This window comes from Patagioenas fasciata, chromosome 17 (assembly GCF_037038585.1).
Source record: "Patagioenas fasciata isolate bPatFas1 chromosome 17, bPatFas1.hap1, whole genome shotgun sequence".
In the NCBI taxonomy this organism is placed as follows: domain Eukaryota; kingdom Metazoa; phylum Chordata; class Aves; order Columbiformes; family Columbidae; genus Patagioenas; species Patagioenas fasciata.
The window spans coordinates 1,876,696-1,898,056 of NC_092536.1; the positions used below are offsets into that span (position 1 = coordinate 1,876,696).

Consider the following 21,361-nt stretch of genomic DNA (forward strand, 5'->3'; position numbering starts at 1 on the left):
TATTTATTCAGCAGGGCTGAATTTATTGGTTTAGATTGGTTTCTATTGTATGGAATGTATAATTAACCATCACTTTCTAGCAGGTGTTCGGGGTGCACGCAATGAAAATCATGTTAATGAAACGTGTTCTAGGCAGAGCAAGTGGTAGTCAGCTAGTACAGATGCAGTTTTAATAATCCAGCCGTTCGACTTGTTTTATTCTACACAGTTTGGAAATGCTCCATCATGTCTGCAGCCTGCAACATCACAGAAAATATTTGATCAGACCCAGCTTTTAGAAGACACACAGATTTCGAAGTCTCATGTCACCACCTTAAATCAAGAGCATCAACACTGGCAGTTTTTAGTAAGTCCTGTCTTTGCTTTTACTGTTTTATGGCAACGGATTGATGTAAAGAGAAGTCTGGTTTTGCAGTCCGTGCTGTGGCTGTTGGTCGGTCTGGTCTGTGTCTGCATGGGCACTGACACCAGGGAGCTGGGCTTTTCTGAGGAGACGTGTTTAGGAGATGGGGGTTTTAGCTCCATGATCTTTGTAGAAATAGATTTTCTGTTGATATCTTAGGATCTTGTAGAATCACAGTAGTACTTGGATAATATACATATTTACTTGGGACATAATTTAAGCATGAAATGGGAGTTTAAGAAACAAAGATGTGATGTAAATAGTAATTCTGTGCATCCAACATGAATACAACGGTGCAGGATCCAGTGCTGGATGGTTCTGATCAGCACATTCCCATCTGTCCTGGTGTGTATGTCCCCACGCTGAATTCCTAATGTCAGATTTTTTTCCGGTTGGATCTCAATTCTGATTTTCGGGCACCCTTTGCATTCAGGGAATGACTGAATGGAACGACTTCTCTTTGGTGCCACCTCAAGGCATATCAGGGACAAGAGGGTCATTAGGGGCAGTCAACATGGCTTCACCAAGGGGAAGTTGTGCTTGACCAACCTCATTGACTTCTATGAGGACATAATGAGATGGATGGATGATGGCAGAGCGGTGGACGTGATCTACCTTGGCTTGAGTAAGACTGTGTCTTTGGCTCCAGAGTCTGTTCTCACTGATTGGTCTGTCAATAATTAAGGGGAGCACAAGAAACCTGTTATAAATGGTTACCGGGTAGTAGTATCTTTCTGGGTAAAGGGTAAACTTGGAGCACCCAAAGAGCCTCTATTGACATCACTGTTGTGTACACAGTGTTGTAGTATGGATAGCGAGAGTGCTGGATACTCTGATGCCAGGATTAAAATTTCCTAACCAAATATTAAATAATGTTTATATCCTCCTGTAGTTACAGTTCTTGGGGGCTGAATTTTAACTTAGCACTCACTCCTGTTTAATTTTCAATGGATTGCCACAGCTATACCATCATTTACACTGAAGAAATAGGTGCGATTTTCTCCATTCTGGTGCTGTAGGTTTCAGCAGTGGTTTCACTGTCTTTCGGTAAACAGAGACCAAATTTTATATCTACGGACAAATGTTCCCTTCGTCTTTTGTCATTAGCTTTCTGTGTACATAAATATAAGAGCTTTGCAGCAGTTACCTGTTAGTTACCAGGCAACAGCAGCATTTGCAGGGCCTGCAGCTGCGGGGAATGACGCGCGGCTCCTGGGCTGGGAATTAAAGTGCTCTGAATTTTGAACGGAGGTTGATAAGAAGGACATTAGTGCGGGTATAATGCCACTTCCAGTGTGGGAGCAACATGTCAGCAGAGTTTCTATAACAACAGCAGTTTGCTGAGGTATAGCCCTCTAGCACATGTTCGTGATGGATGGAAAAATGGTAATTGCTTTGGTCTCCTGCAATACGTGGTTTTCTCTGCAATACACGCTGTACTCCGCTTAAACCTTTCTGCTGCTGTGCAAAGCAGGAATCTATCATGCTCCCCAAATATTCACTTGGATTTGTTATTACTGGCGTCAAAGCACTAGATGTTTGTAATAATAGGGAAAAATCTGCGCTGAAGGAAAAGAAAATAGTAAATAATTTGAGTATTGGATGCTATTCAGAGGTGGTTTGCAGTCTCTGGATGATAACTGAACAATAAGGCTGGATATTAGTATAATAATGAAAATCATGAGTGCTTCTGCTGGAAATATTGAGTATTTCACCTGGATAGTTGGCTCTATGAAGGGAATTTGATAAGGTTACCTGGATTCCCTGTGCACATGTGAGATTTTTATCAACGAAAGCAACAATATCCACAGCCAAAACCGGTATCAGCATGTTGAGAAATGCTGCCGTCAAATCATAATACATTTGAATTTTTATCTTTTTACATCTCTTCTGAGCATTTTTAACCATATGGCACTGAGTTCTATGAGCTATTTAAATAGTTTATTTCCCTTTACCATTCCATCATCAGTTTTCTCCTTCATATCAATAGAATGACTTAAATAACCTTTTATTTCTGATAATATTTTCTACGTTAACTGTTGCCAGTGCAAATGTAGAATTCTGGTTGATTCTGTTGATACAATGCCAGTGCAAGAAAAGCCTTTCCTATATGCAGGCTATGAAGAGAACTTCCATCAAAAATCGATCTTAATGTGGTTTTAAAAGCCCATTTTTTCTACTCAGAGTTGAAGCAGGTTGTGTACAGCTCTCTATAATGTACCTGGTGCTTGCTTGGTTGGTTCTTGAGTGTTTTTTTGTTCTTCTTCAAAAAGTAATAAATTCAGACACATTCAAACCATTGGTTCATGGTTACCTGAGAGGCAGTGGGTGGATGAGGGAAATGAGTCGTGCTCAGCATAGCAAGGAGATAATGAGCTACATAAATAATTAGCAACACATTTTAAAAATAGGCTCATATAGAGACAAAAGTATCTTGGCTCGAGTGCAGGGCCTCAAGGATGTAATTTAGACTATTCACGTCAGCGAGGCAAATATGATTTAAATCTTTCTCTCTGGAGGTCTTTAACATTCATAAAATGTGAAGTGTGCTCATAAAGGAGCAGAATTGGATTTGGAGCAAAACGCACTGAGGCCACTCGTGAACGTGTTCTGAAAGTTTGTGGTTCCTTGAGCAGTAATGGCATGGGTGGTGTGGCTGCCGTGGAGACTGGCAGATTCTTTCTAACAGCTGGAATTCCAGAAAACAATGCAATAGGTGTCTTCACCTGGAGAAGAAATGAATGCAAACGCTTAAAGATACTCTAACAGCTCTATCATTTCCATGAACAGAAGAAGAAACGCAACTCTGGACACAACCAGTGCTCCCAAAGAACAGAGGCAGCTCAGACATCAGTAAATAAGAACATTATGTATTAAAAGGATGTTGAATGTGGAAATTTATGAAAGACATAAATGTGGCAATAAGATCTACATATGGCTGTCACGTTAAGGAGCAGTGGATGCCATTGACACTTTAAATGGTGGTGTTCCCTTTTCTTAGCCTGACATGCGTACCCATCAGCAAAGACATTAGAGACCAAAGTCCAAAGAAACAGCGATTAGCATATTTTGAAGTTTCCTGCACTGACTGCTTAAATACGTTTATATTAATAGCAAGATGAGATTCCTCACGATGTTCTCTGCATGACAAAGGCTAAAAATAGTTTTATTAGAACTTTGGCTGCAGTTCTACCAAATTTTAACAGTTCGGGGGAAAGGAAAACACTTTTGAAGGGTTTTAATTAATGAGGTATGTGTTGTTGGTGGTGAGGTTTTTTTAAAGTATACCAAAATAACATGAAGAAATTGGGCCAAGCATGCTATTTTGTGCCTTTGGCATTTGGATGGTTTGCAGCTCAGCTTCCCACTTGAGACAGGGCTGGAACCACAACTTATGCATCCACGTTTCTCACATTCAGTACCTAAAGCATCATTCTATGTAGTGACTTAGTGCTGCTTTGGAGGTATTGTGTTCTGTTCTGTTTTGAGAATCAATAAGGGGGGAAGCTTTGAGGTTATTAAAGAAAAGTGAGGGGGACAGACTTAAAAAATGAAAGAATTAGAAAAGAAATAGGAAAAAAAAAGACAACAAAAAGCAGCATTTGAATGCAGCGGTAGCGTTGTGTCAGGTGTGATGCGCATATGGATGGGTTGCAGAATGGGAGACATAAGGATGGTTCATAATATTAGCAGGGGAAAGCAGTGGAACAGGTAAGCTGCTGCCAGGGCGTGGGGTTCAAAGCTCTTCTAGGAGTTTCCTCTGCGATATTTTGACAACCAATGGTAATTTGCAGGGAGTTTGGAATATTTTGGCCCAGCTAAACACCCCATGTGAGTAGCTTGTTCATATTCTTTGAAAGGCTGGAGCCTCCAAGATCATTAAAACCTGGTCTTGAAAGCTCAAGAGAAAAGCTTTTTCCCCCCTATTTCTGGCAGAACATATTATCTTTCAGTACTTAATTATCCTATCAGTTGGCTTCTAGCAGAAAAGGTGGATTGATTTACTTTTTAAAGAATATTCCAGATCTTTAAAATTTCAAAATTTTAGCAAATAAAGGGTCAGTTCGTAGCTAATTTTATCTTAACTTATTTTCAAAGTTTTAATCTCTTATTTCCATCTTCAGCTGTGGTCCTATAGAAAGAACTCTGTAAATCACACTACACACTGTAGGGAGAATTCTGAATAGAGCTGAAAGAATCATTTGTAGGTTAAAACTTTTTGTCTTTCTCTTTTTAAATTAACAGTTTTTTATATTTCAATTATGATTTCAAAAGATGAGAGAGAATGCGTTAGTTACGCGCTGGCCTGTATTTACGTGCTAATCTTGGTACTCATGCAAATACAGTTTTCTTTGGGAGATTTAGTTGGAAGAGGAGGAAAGAGTCAAATGTCTGCACCCAACTCCAGTCCAGGAACTGTAACTTCGTGATGTGAGTATTAATCTTGGATTAATCTTGGTAGCAGCAGTTCCTGATCACATGAGCAGAATCGTGGATGTGCTGGCTGCTGATGCTGTTATGGGTCTCTGAAACCTGGCTGCAGATGCACCAGGCTCTAGGGCAGCATTAGGCTCCAGACCTCCTTCCCAATTTCATAGCAAACTTGATTAAGCCATTAAATTGCAGATCATTGCTGACAGTAAATTAATTCTTAATCTGAGTCTTATTCTGCACTACATTGGGAGACTTTTGCCAGGAGGCCAGTGGCTTGAAAATGGGTAATTGAATTCTACTGTAAATACATTTATATCTACCCTTCTGCTTGCAGGAGCTGGCAAACAAGCGAGAGCCATTAATTAATACCTGTAATTTGATTTGGGGGAATAAGCTCTACTCCTGTCAGATTCTGAAATGTAAACCAAGGCTATGAAGGGGGGGAGTAAATAAAATGTAAGGAAAGCTGACCAAAATGTGTTCCTTGGAGAATCTGTTCTTCTTTCTCTCTGTAAAAATGTTGGCTGTTTGCAAATTTTGCAATACTTTGGTCTGAAGCCAATGTAGCAAAGTTAGAAAACCCCTGAATACGGGAACAGTAACAATAGTGACAAGATGTATTCTGGGCATTTCGCAATTATGTAATGAATCCCTTGTGACCCAATTTAACAAGTTCAGGAGGTAATTTCAGCAGGTTGATCATCTCTGCTGCACATCGGGATGTGCATTGGTTGTCACGCAAGGTTTTTATTGCTTGAAGGTTGTGTTCAAAAGTATCGGAAGGAAACTAGAGCCTTGCTTACCGGTGCTGTGTTAACACTATTCTCTTTCTGAAAAAAACTCAGTTTTCCTACTTTTCTTGCATAGTTTTTCCATTTCCTGAGAGTCGGACAATTAGGAGACTCACTTCTTGGTTACAGGAAGATGCCTCCTCATTCTCATTAAAGAGAAGCAAGCTCCTCCACATCAGTGGCTTATGATAAATAGCTTCTTATACCTATATAATTATAGGGTACTTCCAGTTCTCCAAATTGGTTTAAGCCCTTGGGTCCATATCCAAACAATGGAGGGAACAATCTTCATTGCTTTCTAGTACTCTTCTTAAAACTCTTTCCACCGTTTTGTAATTGTGTGGATAATTTTCTAGAAAAGTAGGACCAAGAAGCCCGTGGGGATGTTTTAACATCATTACTGACTGGCTGTCTTTAGCTGTGAGTCAATCTGAATTATACTCTAAGTATCTCTTGGCAACCTAATGACATTAGCCTGAGCCGTGTTGTGGTTCATTTACTCTTTTGTGGTGAACATTGCAGATAGAGCTGAGCTTTTGGAAACTTCAGTAGGAAAAAGGTTTTCTTGGCAGCAAACTTGTCTATAAAGTTTATCTGAAATGAGCAGGTCATAACAAATGGAAAATATCTGACAGCGGCAACACCAGGAAAACTTCAGTTTTCTGGCAAAAATCGTAAGAGAAAGAACTGTAGTTCAATAAAAAGGAATGTTGCTGTGCTTAATAAGGTTGAGAAACCCAGGCAAGGGTAGAATTAACTCGAAGATGTAGCATGTAAAGAGGGGTAAGTTGTTAAAATGCAAGCTGGGGCAAAGTCCTAACAGAGAGACAGGGAGAGAACATCGGTGCCCCTGGTTTAGGCAATAAATGGTGCATTTAATGATCTCCAGTGCCAATTAAACTTGTAGAAGTGCAATTTTTGTTCAAACCTATGGAGTCCCAAAGCATTCTGAGCTTAATCTCTTTTTTGCCTTTTAAACAGCATGATCATGAGAGGATACATGCATGAAAACATTGTCTTAGGTCTACATATTTTAGAGAGAGAATTTTATACAAATATGTATAGAAAATATAATCTATGAATACACGTGCATGTAATATTGCACATGTTTAAAATCCACAGTCTGAGATTTGTGGCTTTGCTCTCCAGTGTTATTAAAAATTTAACCGTGACTCCAGCTGAGACACTTTGCCATTTTGAGAGCAATGCAAATGTTAATAATTAAAAGCAATTAAGAAGTGTGCTAAAAGTCATGGAATTTTTATAGGCTGGTTGACTGAATAACAGACACTTAGATTATCTAGAGTGCCCAAGCATCACTAAACAAAGCCTTCTCCCACCCTACAAGTCCTGTAGCAATGAAATAACCTCTTTTGTCAATTTGGGAATCCAGCTGAGCTTTTGGAGTGAAATTATAAATCCCGATGCGTCCCATGATCACCGCGCTGTGGACGACTCCGAAGGAGCTCTTTCCTTCCAGAAATCCAGATGCACAGGATTCCAAGCAACAGATCAAATGTGAGGAAAATCCTGAATATGTTAAGCTTTATTCATCTGGTAGTGACCATGAAGTCTACACTGTCACCACATTTTACAGGGCTCAGTGCTCGGAAGTAAACCCTGCATTTCTAGCAAAGGGAATATTTTATCCCTTCTTCTGAAAGGACGCGGGAAGAGCTGAGAAAACAAAATGCCTCCTCCCCTCTCTGCGTCTAAAAATAAATTAATAAGTAAGATATGGCTTATAAATTAATCAATTTATGTTATCTTGAAGGAGCAAAATATTCTCTTAGCTCTTCACTTACCAAAGGCCAACGATGGGGTTAGTTCGGAAATCTGCCTGGATTTCCTCATGTCCTTGCAATGTCTGCACATCGTGTGAGCTCTGTCTGGTTTAATGCGTGTAATGAAACCTTTGCCAGCCTTGGAGTCAGAGTCTTGTAGATTGTGATTTAGAGAACACCAGATTTCCTGTGAACTGCAGTTTGTCTTCGGAAGTGTGTTTAACTGAGGGGGAAAATCTACTTTTGCGAAACATCACCAATACAGAAAATTAGGATGAGTTTTGCCCATCCTGCTCCGCTTTGCTTCTGTATCTTTGGGCTTTGGTTGGTTTGTTTTGTGAGCTTTTTCAGCTTCAAGTTTAGAATTGTATTGCAGTTCTGTTTCTTGGTTTCCAGCCGTGTGAGCGCAGCTTCTTGTCACACGAAGCCGATCAGATTGACAGATGAGCTGGGACATTCCCTTTACGAGATCTCAACTGTTCAGGTTCTGGAAATAGTTCTCCTGAAATAGGACTGCGTCCTTATTTATAAAATGAGTAAGACTGCAGTCCTCCCATGTAACAGCATTTTTAGCACATTACCATATAATTGAGTTTAAAACCAAGACAGTCCTTCAAGTCTGATTGGGAAACCTCTAGCTCTGGGAAAAGTAGCACCATATCTAGTAAGATGAAAAGAATAGCCAGGAAGGCACCGGAAAAATGTTGTTAAACCAGGTTTAGGTGGCTGGACGTCCCATGGCAGGTTAGCTGGGCATGCAATTTGATCCAATACTACGGGGCCTGAAGCCCTTTTATCTCAGGGTCAGTTTTAACCATGTGAAACTGGATTTTAATCTTGCTCTGTTAAGTTTCTCAATAGTTAGTTTTCAGTTTTCTTGAGTTGAGTACTTACCTGCCCTTACAGAAAAGAGGTAGTAAGCAGGAGAAACAATATCGTAGCATCTGTAACTCATTATCTATATTATGAGGTGTTTTTTTTTTCTTGTTGTGGCTATGTCCCGTTACATTTCTATGTTTTGATGGAATTCTTGTACTTCAAGTGACCTGCTATGTTGTTTAACCTAAGCAGCTGTAAATACACATGGTACATCAGCCTGACTTCATAAACCGATCTCTGATGAGTTAATCTACTTTGTTTTAGAAGACTTATAGCAACTGATGTATGGTTAGAAAGGACTCAGGTTGCATATTCAGTATCTCAATTGCTAAACCAGATCGCTGCTCTGCTGGAGTTTTGCCAAAGGTCTAGAGAACACTAAATGTGGGTTTGCTTAAAACTGGTACTGGAAACTGTTTTCGTTGGTAAGATGCTGCCTGAACCAACAGGACTCACCTGCCATAGTTTGCACCCTGGCTTTTCTTCAGTTCCAAATATCAAATGAGTGAATAAACGTGAGATAGTTATTTCTCCTACTGAAATACTTACCCCATTAGTCCCGTTTTTCATCTTTTCTTCAGAACACTGCAACAAAAACCTCAAGCAGGTTTGATTCAAGTGACGTTAATGTCTCCCACCCTGCAAACGCCTGCTGTGGTTCCGAAGCAGGATGAGAAATCAGAGCCTGGCTCGAGCTGGCCCAGCACATGCAGAGATCTGTGAAGAGACCGCAAGAATAGCGAAAAGAAGAATAACGATGGAAGCTATTGCTGAGCAAAATTCATTGTTTTTAGAATCCCTGTTCTCTTGGCTTACCCGGTTGAAAAGAGAAACCGTTCTGTGCCCATGTCCCTGCCCGGCACTGTGTGGTGTGGACATGCTGAGTATGGATAATAAAGTGTGGATAATAAATTATGGATAATAAAGGTTTTTCAGAAGACCGGAATTTGCCCGGTGAAGCGTTTTGTGCAGCTCTTGTAGTCACGGCAGATCCAAAATACTTGTGTGGCCTTGGCTTGTGTGTACATACGGATCCTTTAGTGCACAGAAAATGTATTGGAAATCTCGTCTCTGGGGTTTTTGTTTTATGTTCCCCCCACCCCGTCTGGATTGGTGCCCAGTCCTGTGAATCGTAAAGCCACAGTTTAAATGTGGAATGTGTTTGGCATTGTATATTTTATTCTGTATTCGCAGAATATCAAACATAGGTGAGGTTAAAACCTGTACATGATAAAAGCATGCAGACCACTGCGAATACTTTCTTATGATCAGGAATGATACTGTTAGCTGGTGGAGAATTGTCAGTGTATTGGAAGCGCACATTGCAGGGCTACTGAAAGTGGAATTTAAATGGATGTATGGCAATCTATTCTGTTGCCAACTTACTTGCTTGGTTGTTCGCTCTGGTCTCTTTCAGGTTTTAGAAGCTGAGAATTCAGTCCTCTGAAATTCCTGAAATCAAAGACTTAGTGCTCCCAGCATTCAGGTCGGCAAGGAACTGCCCTAGGGCAGCGGTGTCAGGTAGATTGTACTTAAAACAAGAACCTTTTCTTCCTTTCTTCTGCACAAAGAAGTTGGAAATGTCAAGTTTTTGTTCAGAATTCTAATAATACCATGACTGGGAAAGTCAAAATCCTCCGTGAACAGGAATATTACCCAAGAGAACTGTGTAGGTTTATCTGCAAAGCACTTTGTAGCTATGGATTGGATGACATTTAAGCACTAAATATTGTTATTTTGTGTTGTGATACAGAGCAAGTACCAATGAAAACAGTGAACTGCAGCAATGCAATTGTGCAGCTTCGTTTTTTTCCAAAGCTTTGGTGTTTGTGTTGGCTGAATTGGTGTTTAAAATGAGGAGCTGCCCAGAGGAGATTGTTGGTTTTTAATGTACATTTCACTGGACAGCAAAGCAATTAATTCCTAAATTTATAAATTACTCCCTACCACATTATAGCAGGATTAGACACATTTTGGCATTTCAGCAACTTCCAACACGCACTTTGTGCATGAGAAGAAATAATGAGATTTGACAATCTGGCAGAGAAAAATTGTTCAGAATGTGGATTGTTTTCCAGCCTGTCCAGGGAGCAGGACGGGGATTTGCAGATTCTCTGTGGCAGAGAGTTCATTGCCACAACATCCCCTTTGCCATCTTTCCTCTGCAGAGGCGAATCACCTCACTGTGGGCAATTTGGGACCCTCAGGGAAAAATGCTCCTTCATTTTGTGCGTGGGATTCAGCCAGCAATGGTCGGGAGCCTGAGTTGAGGAGACAGCATTAACTTCAATCCAGTCACTCTCAAAGAGAGAATAAAGCGATGTTAAGTCATTTGGTTAATTACGTAGTTAAGCCCCATTTAAGGTGATACAGCCTTGGCAGCATCAAGACTGAATTATGCTGAAAGCAGTAAAGAAAAGGGCCGGATTCTGATCCTCTGAATCAGGCGTGAAAACTGAATATAAAAGGTGCTGGCACTGAGTTTCCTTTCCTCTGGGTATATCAAGCATCATTGGCGTGGTCGAGGGCCACAGGAGTTTGCGTTTGGTTGAGCTCCCAGTCAAGTGGCAGTTTCCATTTTGACAAGGGCTGGGACAGAATTGGGAGTTTGAAGAAATGGAGTTAACAAGCTCCTCCAGCTGCCGCCTTTTCAGCAGAAAATAGAAGGAGGAAGGTAACACGGATTCCTTGGCTGGTTCCACTGGCCATAAGAGAGGTAACGCAACATTTCTCCCTTGTAGTTCAATTCCACTACACTTTAATAAACCACCCTAAGGCTCTATGTTTTTTCTCCTGACTCGTTTCCTGCTTTGTGAAGGGCTTCACGGGTCTGGTAAGCAGAACTGAACTCGGCATAGCTGCACGAAAACTGAAATGCCAGAGTGAAAGAAATGGATTAAGCAGATTATCTCCTATCATACTTCAAAGAATTTGAAGTGTAGGGGTTTAAAAAGCAATAACTTTATATTAAGATTTTTTTTTTAATGGAAGGTTATATTCATGACATACTGCCGATAAAGAATAATATTCTTTCCTTAAAAGAATTTCAGAGCGCTTTAAGACAATAAAGGAATGTCTTTACATATCTGCTTGGCCACAATGAGAAGAGTTTATTCTACACCTAATTCAAACGAATGACACTGATTTATTTCTAGTTCTTCTGTCCGTTCTTCACCATTTGGTAGTATTATGTGTGAAAGAAGGAAATATGTGAGGACTTTGTGCCTTCTGCCACATGCTGGTGTAGTGCTGGGAAGGAGGAGTAGAAGGGAAAAGAAATTGTCTTCTGAATAAATATCACTTCTGGCCTTCACAAGTTGTTCCAGACCAAATCTTTTCTTTGAGAATTAGCCAAAGATAGACAGGAAGAACAATCCTCTGAACTATAATAAGCATAATCGTCAGGATGCGATCTTAAAAATAATTTCCACCCTTAAATGTAGTGTAGATTGAAGGAGGAGAAAATGTGATTAGATCAGACGTGGAGGAGAAAGCCTGTAGCATCTTTTCCTATAGAATTCAATTTAGTCCTAATTTTCTGGAAGCTTATGAAATAGGACAACAGTAAACCACTAGTGGAGGGGAAGAGTGGCTAATAAAGGGATGTGCAAATCGAGGAGGAAGTCAGGTGTTTTGATTTTTGCCTGACATATTTTACAAGCTAATTGTTGTTTGTTTTTCACAAAATGCCTTAATTGCAAATTCCATTATATGCTTTAAGCTGGTAGCTAAGTGACTATTTTCCTTTGTTTACCACTTGCTGTATCCTTGACTCTGCCATGCAAAGTCCTCTTTCCTATGAGATGTTGCTATTGGGTATGTCGGGTCCTTTAAAACCCCTTAGTTTCACGTTGTTGAGGTTCACCAGGTTTTGAATACATGACTTTGAGTGTCCTGGGACCATATATGCAAAGGTAGAAATTCAAATTGATAAAAAGCTCATTTTGGTATTGTCTGCCATCTCTTGTCATGTTTTCCTTGTCTTATTTTTTTTTTAAGGAAAGTCAGGAGAACACATGCAGAAATGCAATTAATCTATTTCTAGCTTCTGCAAAAGTAAATGGAGTGACTGACTTATGCAATGCTTACACAAGGGTTTTGCACTCGCATTAACGAGTGCTAGCCTTTGCAAGTAGGAAGATAGTAGTTTATTATGGTGCTTGAGTTTGCATTCCAAAAAGCAGGTTTGGTCGCTGATTCCTATCACATAGGCTTCGCACCAAACTGGCACCAGAGGAGAGAAGGAATTGGCAGGAGTGTCCAAAGTTGTCCTTTAGTGAGCTGGAATGTAGGTTCACTGGCAGAGTGACAGACTCTTAAAGAAGCAGCAAAATTGTTAAATCATGTGTTCATGAGAGTCTCGGTTCGAGAGAGAGGAGCTGAAATCAGCACTTTACCTATGGAGGGTTGGAGCCTTAAATCAAAAGTGGATATGCATGATGAAATGCAAAGTATTTAATCAAAAGCAGCCTGTTTAGTCACAGCTTTTTGAGAATAAGGCCCTGATTTTCACTTATTTACACCGGATTTTCCACAATCATGTTTCCTCCATGTTGAAATGTGCATTAATGCTGAAATGCCAGCTCAGCAGAGGCCTCCTCGCAAACACAGAGATCATTTGCAGTGAGGGCCTAAGAACCGGTTCTCATGAATGTACTTTCTCATCAAAAAGTTGTTTTGAATATCACCTAGTTTGGTACTGACAGGCAATGGAAACACTTTAAATAGCCATTCCAGAGCTATATATTCTACATGATGAAATTTAGGAGAAATATTAATCGTTCTGAGCTATTATGCCTGTTAGAATGACAGACATTTAACTGGAGCAGGAGGATCTGTCAAGACATTTGATCTCTGGTACCTTGATGATCCCTGTTAATCACTTTTGCAGGCAGGTGTCAGTCCTCAGTAGACAGTTGGAAAAGAGAATCAGTGGTGTGAAACTGATCACAGAATCCCAGAATGTGAGGGGTTGAAGGGACCTGGAAAGCTCATCCAGTGCAATCCCCCATGGAGCAGGAACACCCAGCTGAGGTTCCACAGGAAGGGGTCCAGGCGGGTTTGAATGTCTGCAGAGAAGGAGACTCCACAACCCCCCTGGGCAGCCTGGGCCAGGCTCTGACACCCTCACCATGAACAAGTTTCTTCTCAAATTTAAGTGGAACCTTTTGTGTTCCAGTTTGAACCCATTCCCCCTTGTCCTACCATTGGTTGTCACCGAGAAGAGCCTGGCTCCATCCTCCTGACACTCACCCTTTAGATATCTGTAAACATGAATGAGTCACCCCCCAGTCTCCTCTTCTCCAGCTCCAGAGCCCCAGCTCCCTCAGCCTTTCCTCACACGGGTGATGCTCCGCTCCCTTCAGCATCTTGGTGGCTGCGCTGGACTCTCTCCAGCAGTTCCCTGTCCTTCTGGAACTGAGGGGCCACAACTGGACACAATATTCCAGGTGTGGTCTCCCCAGGGCAGAGCAGAGGGGCAGGAGAACCTCTCTGACCTACTGACCACCCCCTTCTAACCCACCCCAGGTCCCATTGGCTTCCTGGCCACAAGGGCCCAGTGCTGGCTCATGGTCACCCTGCTGTCCCCAGGACCCCCAGGTCCCTTTCCCCTACACTGCTCTCTAATAGGTCATTCCCCAGCTTATACTGGAACCTGGGGTTGTTCCTGCCCAGATGTGCATGTGCTGGTTTGTGGGCACACAAACCTTGTTAGTGAGGATGAGGTCCAGCAGTGCACCTCTTCTAGTCGGTTCACTTCATGAAAGTGCAGCCACATAGTATAGGATAACTCTTATTTTTTAACATTCTTTTTACATTTTTTGGTGGGTACCAATTTGGAACAGAGGACACAAGACAGTCTTTGTGATTGGTGTTTTTCAGTATATATCTTTTTTTTTCCTATTCTCAAAGTCTTTCTTGGGAACTTCCACAAAGCTTCAAATTTGCAGCTGCTGCAACAATTGATTTTTGTGAACTGAAAAAATTAAATATGACAAGCCCTAAAGCCAAATGTTATTAGCATTGGATTTATTTTCTTTTCGATCTTTAATTCAGCGTGAGAAATTTTCAACACTTAATTTAGTGAAGTGGAATACTATATTCCAGTGGTAGCAGGAATCCTGTACATTGTCTCACCATTTTCAGAGGTTTCCTTGAGTAGGGTTATTTTCACTGTCCAGAGTTGATGGGTTTTTTATTTCCCCTTTGTATATCATTTGATTCATTTTCAGTCGGTTCACAAATCAGAAGTGTTTTGCATCATTACTCCTCCTTTTTCTGTTTCCTTGCATAAGATTATTTGCTAATCAACTGGTATTTTACGCAGAAGGTGGATTCTGTGCTCTGATTACCCTCTTCCTGGGTGGTTGTCCTAATGGTGTTCAGACTTATGAGCTGTTTTCAGGTTATTTATATCTTAAATAGAAAACTTTGGTTCAACGCTAGCAAATGTACAAATCACGACAACAAATATTGTCTCTGGTTTTAACCAGGGCATAAAATAATGTGAATTTTCTATGAAGTGACAGCAAAAAAGATTTAAAAATATATATTCAGGATATGAGTAATGCATGCTCATATTAAAAGGTTTTTATGGGCAAAGAGAAATTGAGTTTCCCAGTGTTTAGATTGTTTCGAGTGACAGAAGGCAAAATCCTTGATTTTACACATCTCATTTAATAAGTGAGCAAGTGGCAACTCTCATCATGCTTCCCTAATGTGCCAAGGTTTTACCTTGGAAACAACTATGAACAAGTGTTATTTAGATTAATGCAGATGTCTTAAGTCCCAGAACGTCCTGGTCCAGCTCAGGGATGCGGTGACAGCAAAGCTGGAGACGGGAGCTGCGTGAAATCTCGCAGCAAGCAGTTAATTATTGACTTCTAAAGAATAAACCAAAATGTAAATATTGACTGATGTTACAGAGCACAAAAAGCTTCCCTGCCTCAGGTACTCAAGGAAGCACAAGCTGAGCGTGGCTTGCCACCCGTCCTTGTATAAATAATATGAATCATACCTTACCAAGTTACAGTTTGCAAGGGGTCGGGCGCAGGACCAGCCCACGGGTGGCCCTGGGAGCCACGTTCTCTCTGCCCATGTTAATTTATCATGTTAATTTAACAGCATGATGCGGTACAGCTTGAATGGGCAGAAGGAAGCTCCGGTTCTTTCTGCTTGCCTGTGTCATTAAGGAGGGAAGGTGGATGCAGCCGCACACACACAGGACGGCTTTCTGAGTAAGTGGGGCTGAGATACGTTCATTGCTACCGCATGTGACTCTAAGTAATGAAATAATTAGTGGTTTGAGACTGGGGGTAATTAGTCACGTCAAAACAAATTTAAGATTAATTGGCGATGCCAAATAATATGTTTGCTAAGCCTTGGAAATAGCGAAGAAATAAGTCTGATTGCAACTTTAATGCAGATTTCTAGCTGATGATTTCTGCCCTATCAAAAGCAGTCAGGACTCAGTTTGGATTCGTGTCGGTTTGATAAAGGGAAGAAATACTGGCAGGTTTGGATGAATTGCTTCAATATTCCAATGCTCTTAAGCAATTAGTTCCCTGTCTGAATTGAGACCTTGATAATTTAGTTTTCTTTTGATTTTATACTAAGCAGAGTAGTATATAAATATCTTCCTGGCAGCGTTAATTACATTTAGGAAAGAGAAGATAAGAAAAAGTACCGTGGCAAATGTATTGTTTGGCTTTTGTATTGTCTCTTATGTTAGCACAAAGTGCTTTGTCTGTGCTCTGCTCTCCTCAAAAAATGCCTGGAAAAACGGTCCTCAGAGACCACAGAGATGTAGGGCAGATTTAGGACAGCAAAATAAGAAATGGTGGTAGTTCTTAAAGGCTTAAAGACTTGTATGTTTGTGTAGAGCGGGATATACAGGGGGATTTTTGTGTTAGGATCTGTTTCTGACTCCACTCTCAAATTGCTGTTCAGTGCCAGTGATGCCCAAAGGGTTCAGTTTTCGGGGATGTCCACAACCAGCAGAGCAATACAGATTTAATGTTGTATTACGAGAGAAATCATCTAAAGTTTCTTTTTTTTCGGTTTGAAAACGACTTTGATTAATAGAACGAGGTACAGGGTGATTTCCTGTTGTTTGGAGCCCTGCGGATAGAAAGTGCATTTGTGATTTACCTGTGAGCTCCTTCTCCCTAACGAGGGAACGCGAAGTGTTGTTGCAGTCTCTGTAAATGGGGACGATGTGGCCTGAGGTGGGCACTTTCCTGTAGATCACCTTAATTAAGGAAGATTGGCTTGGACCACAGGAGGACTAACACACCGAATTATACAGCTTTTCTTAAAAATGCGGGTAGGGAAAGCAGTGGCCAGTAATACTTCGCTTTGATCAACTCATAAACTTTTTTTAGTGTTCATATATGTCACCTTGGCTTAACAGAAGATGAAGAATTGATTGTACAGTCTTACTTGAAGGCTTCAGTATTATCTGTTCTGAAAACAGAACTTCTGGAGCATGAAGAGCTGTTTTTGAACGATGCTTCTGCCATCTAACCCTTAACATTATTCAGCACCTTTTTCTTGTCTCTGTCTTGAAATGAAAAATTACCTCCTGTTTTCAAGTCACTTTTAAAAATTGTGCTAAACTTTGCATAGAGATTTCCAAAACGATGTCACATATCAATGTGAATTTCTGCCTAGCAAACTGCTCCGAGACAACTGAATAATTACTGATGTCACCAGAGTTTACTTTTTCCCTTTTTTAACATTTGCGCCTCTAAACGCGCTGCATAAAAAGATGCCGATCTATGAGAAGAAGCCCGTTTAGCTGGTAGAGCTGCGGTTGCTGTTCTGCTGGGGCTCAGCACGCTGCATCCTCAGTGCCACGGGCCCAAGTGCTCACCTGCTGGGCCACCGCGTTGCCATGGCAACCGTTGATCTTGTTTGCTGCTCTCTCCCGTCGTGCACGACAAAAATGAAAGCTTTTTGAGAAGCATTGGTGGAAGCTGATCTAGCTAATTGCATTTTAATGATCAGTGAAACAGAATAAGAAACGGCTTGCTCTGTTTCAATGAGAAATTCCTATTATAAGAAATAGCACAATGAATTGACAATTTAATCAAAGTGGGCAAGGTCTCTCCGCGAGCTCTTCCTATATAAATGTGTCTGCAACTGGTGTGTTGGCAGAATACTAAGCCCCATGGTCTTTAGAAGATCTCAAAAGGTATTCTACTGCGAGATCTTGCCATTTACCCGTCTTCTCTATACGTTCTGTTGCTGAGCAGATGGAGACCATAAAGCCTTAGTAGATCATTGAACAGACACTTTCTGTTCCCTTATCCCTAATGAGCTCCAGTGCTGATCAGAACAGTTTTCTTCGTGTTTTTTAGCTGGTGAATTTTGTTTGTTCTGCCACTGGTGAAACTGAAGTCAGTGGAAAATTTGGGTAGCAAGGTCCTAATGAATGATCGCAAAGTGATAGTGGAAATGCACACAGGTGCAGAAACCACTAAACCCACAGTATGTATTTTAATTATTTTAAAATATTCGATGCATTCGGATTGCCCTGCATAAATGAGTTAGATCTTTGACGCATCCGCTGGACACTAGGCAAAAAATCAATTTACTGCCAGTTGAAGATGTGAAACAAAACGTATGACAGTAAAATAAAAAGGATATATTTGCTAAGGGGCCGTAGAGATGTCTCATTAAGCTGGTGCCCCATCTTCAGCTTGGTACCAGTGTTCAAATGGGGTTAATGTTTAAACCATGCTGTGTTTCCTTTGTGCCTTCATACAAACCAGGGACCTTTTTGCTCCTTTCTCCCTTAGCAGTGATAATTGAAGGCTATTTTTTTCTTTCTCTTGTGTATAAGTTGCCCCTGAAGGAGCTGGAACTGTGCTATGGTAAATGAGTGTTTGACCCTCCCTCCGTGTCTCACATCCATGGGTTAATTTATTGTGGTGAGGAGTGAGTGTAAAAAAATAATTGAAAGAAAAACCTCTGGATAAATATCGATTTTTTGCTTCAGCCCACAAATCAAATTGATTAACTTTCTAATACCGTCTGAGGGAAAACACGGCTGTAATAATAATTTTAAGGCGGCAGAAGTGGGTTTTCGCTGTATCTTTGGCTGTGTTTGCCCTCAGCAGCTGGGTGTTATTTGACAGGTGGAACACGAACGTGCTTGTTTTTAAAGGAAATCCTCAGCAGCAGTTGTGTTAACGTGAGGTGAGGGGATCTTCAGCCTGCACCAAAACTAACGCACAGCTACATCAGGGACAGCTCTGTTGGTGGAGGGCTTACTTTGATATAAAGCTTCTATTAAAAATTACGCTATCAAAATAGTTTATATCTGGTCACTGATTAAAGCATTATCAATATTGCATAATTTTAGTTACTGGAACAGTGTTAGGCTGAAAGTATTAGTGTTAACACATATAAATAACTCATTATTGATGAGAACCGACCTCTCTCTCACCCCTTATTTTTCTTTGAAGTTGACAGGCCTAAAATTACCTTGAATTGATTCTTCAGTTATCAGCTATATATTTGTGTGCTACTTTTCCACAACAAGATTATGCATGATTTTGTCATTAAGGAATTCAGCCGTTATCCAATAATAACATTTTCATTGCAAATACTGAGAAGGTTTTAAAAGATGGTGCTGAAAACATGGATTATAGGATTGCCGTCTTTGCTGGTTGGGGTAGTTTGGTGCTTTCTGCAGAAGCCAACAAGAACAGGAGGTCAGAGGCTTCATTCCCTCTGAGTTGTAGCTGGAACGTGCAAAGACGTTTGGGCTTTTGCTTTTGGGTGCAGAGTTTAGTTGATGCGTTCCACATACCTCATAGAGGAAGCAAAGAACCTTAAAATACATACATAATAGCAAAGACTAAATGATGCTATCATGAGGAATGTCTTTATGATTACATCCTTCGGCCACAGTAGGTGTAAAGTCCACAAATAATGTCTGGAAGAGAGCTTGGATTTTGGTAATTCATTGTGAACAGCTGTAGCTTGAGTGTCTGCTGTGTTATATATTCATGATTATGGATACTATCATAAAACCATTGCACTTAGGTGTCTCTAAAGTTATCGCCTTACGCATTTTCATTATTAGAAGAGATGAGAGGGTCTTGTCATGGGACGTAGGCGAAGAAAATAAGATGGAGAGTGTGATGAACAATTTTCAGTGATGGCCATGGGCTGAGCACCGACAAATCAAATATGGTTACATCTGATTCTAAAACAGCGGAATCTTCCAGAACTTCAGCTGAATCAGATGTTGATCTGCCCTTTTCCTCTATGATCCTACAAAACACGGTAGTGGATTCTTTATCATGTAAACCAGGGTTCTTAGGGGGGTGACGGGTTTGAGGTGGCGGAAAAGATTGTGTGGACAAGCTATGAGAAATAATTGTGTGAAAAGCTGGTACTCCAAGGGACGAGACAGGAGTGTGAATGAAATGAGTTGGTAGCGCAAAGCTTGTTATCTTAAGAGTCTTATTGAAGCGAAAAATAATACCGTGCATTAATGGTTTGTGCTTCCTCCACAACATCTGGTCCTGGTTGCTGTGGTGCCAAGACACTGGTGGTTTCCAAGCCCAGTAAACTGCTGCAGTCCCTGCGTTCCTTATTTAAGCAGTGCTTTTGAAGAAGTGCTATTTTTATGTAGGGTTTCTTATCCTAAATTCAGCCTACTGATTAGAGAGGTTTGTTTCTTTTTGTTTTCTTTTTGTTAGAACAAAGCCTAATTTGCATGAAAATGTTCCTATTTTAAAAATTTCAGAAAATCAAATAGTGGAGTTATTTTTATATCAAATGGAAGCATTTCTGAGCAGATCTTCATTAATCTTAGGGGCGGTAGTGGAAAAAACTTCTGTATGACCGTCAATATTCTCTGTAGTAATTCCTTGGTTTTTCAATGTTGTCATTAAATGTCCAGCTGCTTTCTGCACTACTTGCTAATATGTGCTTCATCGTGACGGTTGAGAGGAAGAATCAAAAACACCTAAAAGCCCCCACAACCTTATAATATGTAATGTAATAACAATGCAGCTTGCTACCTGCCCAAGTTGATAGTGGTGGAAGCGAGTACTGGCGAGAACTGCGTCCTTCATGGGACAGGAGGGGACATTCAGCATCCTTCGGTGCTTCCTTGGATCCCACCTGTATCTCCTGCTTTGCATCCAGAGCTGTCACATCCAATGGAAGTGCTGTCAGGACACGAACAGAACCGCAGCATCTCTTGTGAAACCATTTTTCTCCACCTGCTTCAGGTTCCACTTTGCCATTGCTATGTCATCCAGCAGTTGGGATTCTGCAGGACAGCCTGGATTTTTTTCACATCACCAACATGCTGATTACAAAGAGAAAATCAGAGTGGTTTTAACAGCCGTTTGTTGTACGGGCTGTGTCTCTCAGCCGCGCTCTGTTCGTTTGCCTGTGTTGAGGTTCCTAAATAGTTCTAGTGCGTACTGTTCAGGATGAGTCAGCTTTGCCTTTAAAACCGAGCTCTTGCAGGAGGAAAGAATATTAATTCGTGGTGATGAACCTGACCTTAGAAGTGAGTCATTTACAGGGCAAAAATACACAAGAAAAGATCAGAAGATTCTTCGCTTTTCCTTTTTAAGTACCTGTAGACTAGAGGTCTTCACTTTTCCCTTGGATTAGTTCTATTCATGTATCATCAAAACAGAGAACTATCACAGGGGATTATAATCAGAGTGTTCTAATACAGTCATCCCAGGTTACTGGCAACAGTAAGTCTCACAGAAAAAGAGCTACAAATAAATGAATAGTGTATAACGTTTTTTTAAACAAAAATAATTGATGGATGAGCAAACTAGCACACAGGGCAACAGATGCCTTTCTCCAGGCAATGTAGAACCTTGTTACCCAGACAGTGGTGTCAGATTGTATTAAATCCACAGAAGTCATCCTCCTACCGCAAATTGTTGTAGCCAGTCCTCAGATCCATAGGAGAATTTCTACTTTTGCTCTGTTACGAACACACATTTTTGCCTTCATTTCTGCACTTAGGAAGATGCAACTTATATATAAGGTAACACAATTTTTATGTGTTTTGGTTTTAA

The 21,361-nt window shown here is 40.7% G+C and overlaps 1 protein-coding gene across 17 annotated transcripts in view; it reads left to right on the forward strand.

The window, feature by feature from the left end:
- Positions 1-208: 208 nt before the first annotated feature.
- Positions 209-21,361, forward strand: part of RIMBP2 (RIMS binding protein 2) — a 78,459-nt gene continuing 57,306 nt past the window's right edge. For 3 of the 17 annotated variants that reach the window (XM_071815840.1, XM_071815846.1, XM_071815845.1), the window contains exon 1: positions 21,259-21,330. In XM_071815840.1, coding sequence (XP_071671941.1) covers positions 21,313-21,330 — 18 coding nt within the window. In that variant the 5' untranslated portion in view covers positions 21,259-21,312. Of the gene's footprint in view, positions 347-21,255; positions 21,331-21,361 lie in introns of those variants that run through there. The other 14 variants (XM_071815850.1, XM_065851396.2, XM_065851398.2 and 11 more) reach the window with 10 other exon arrangements.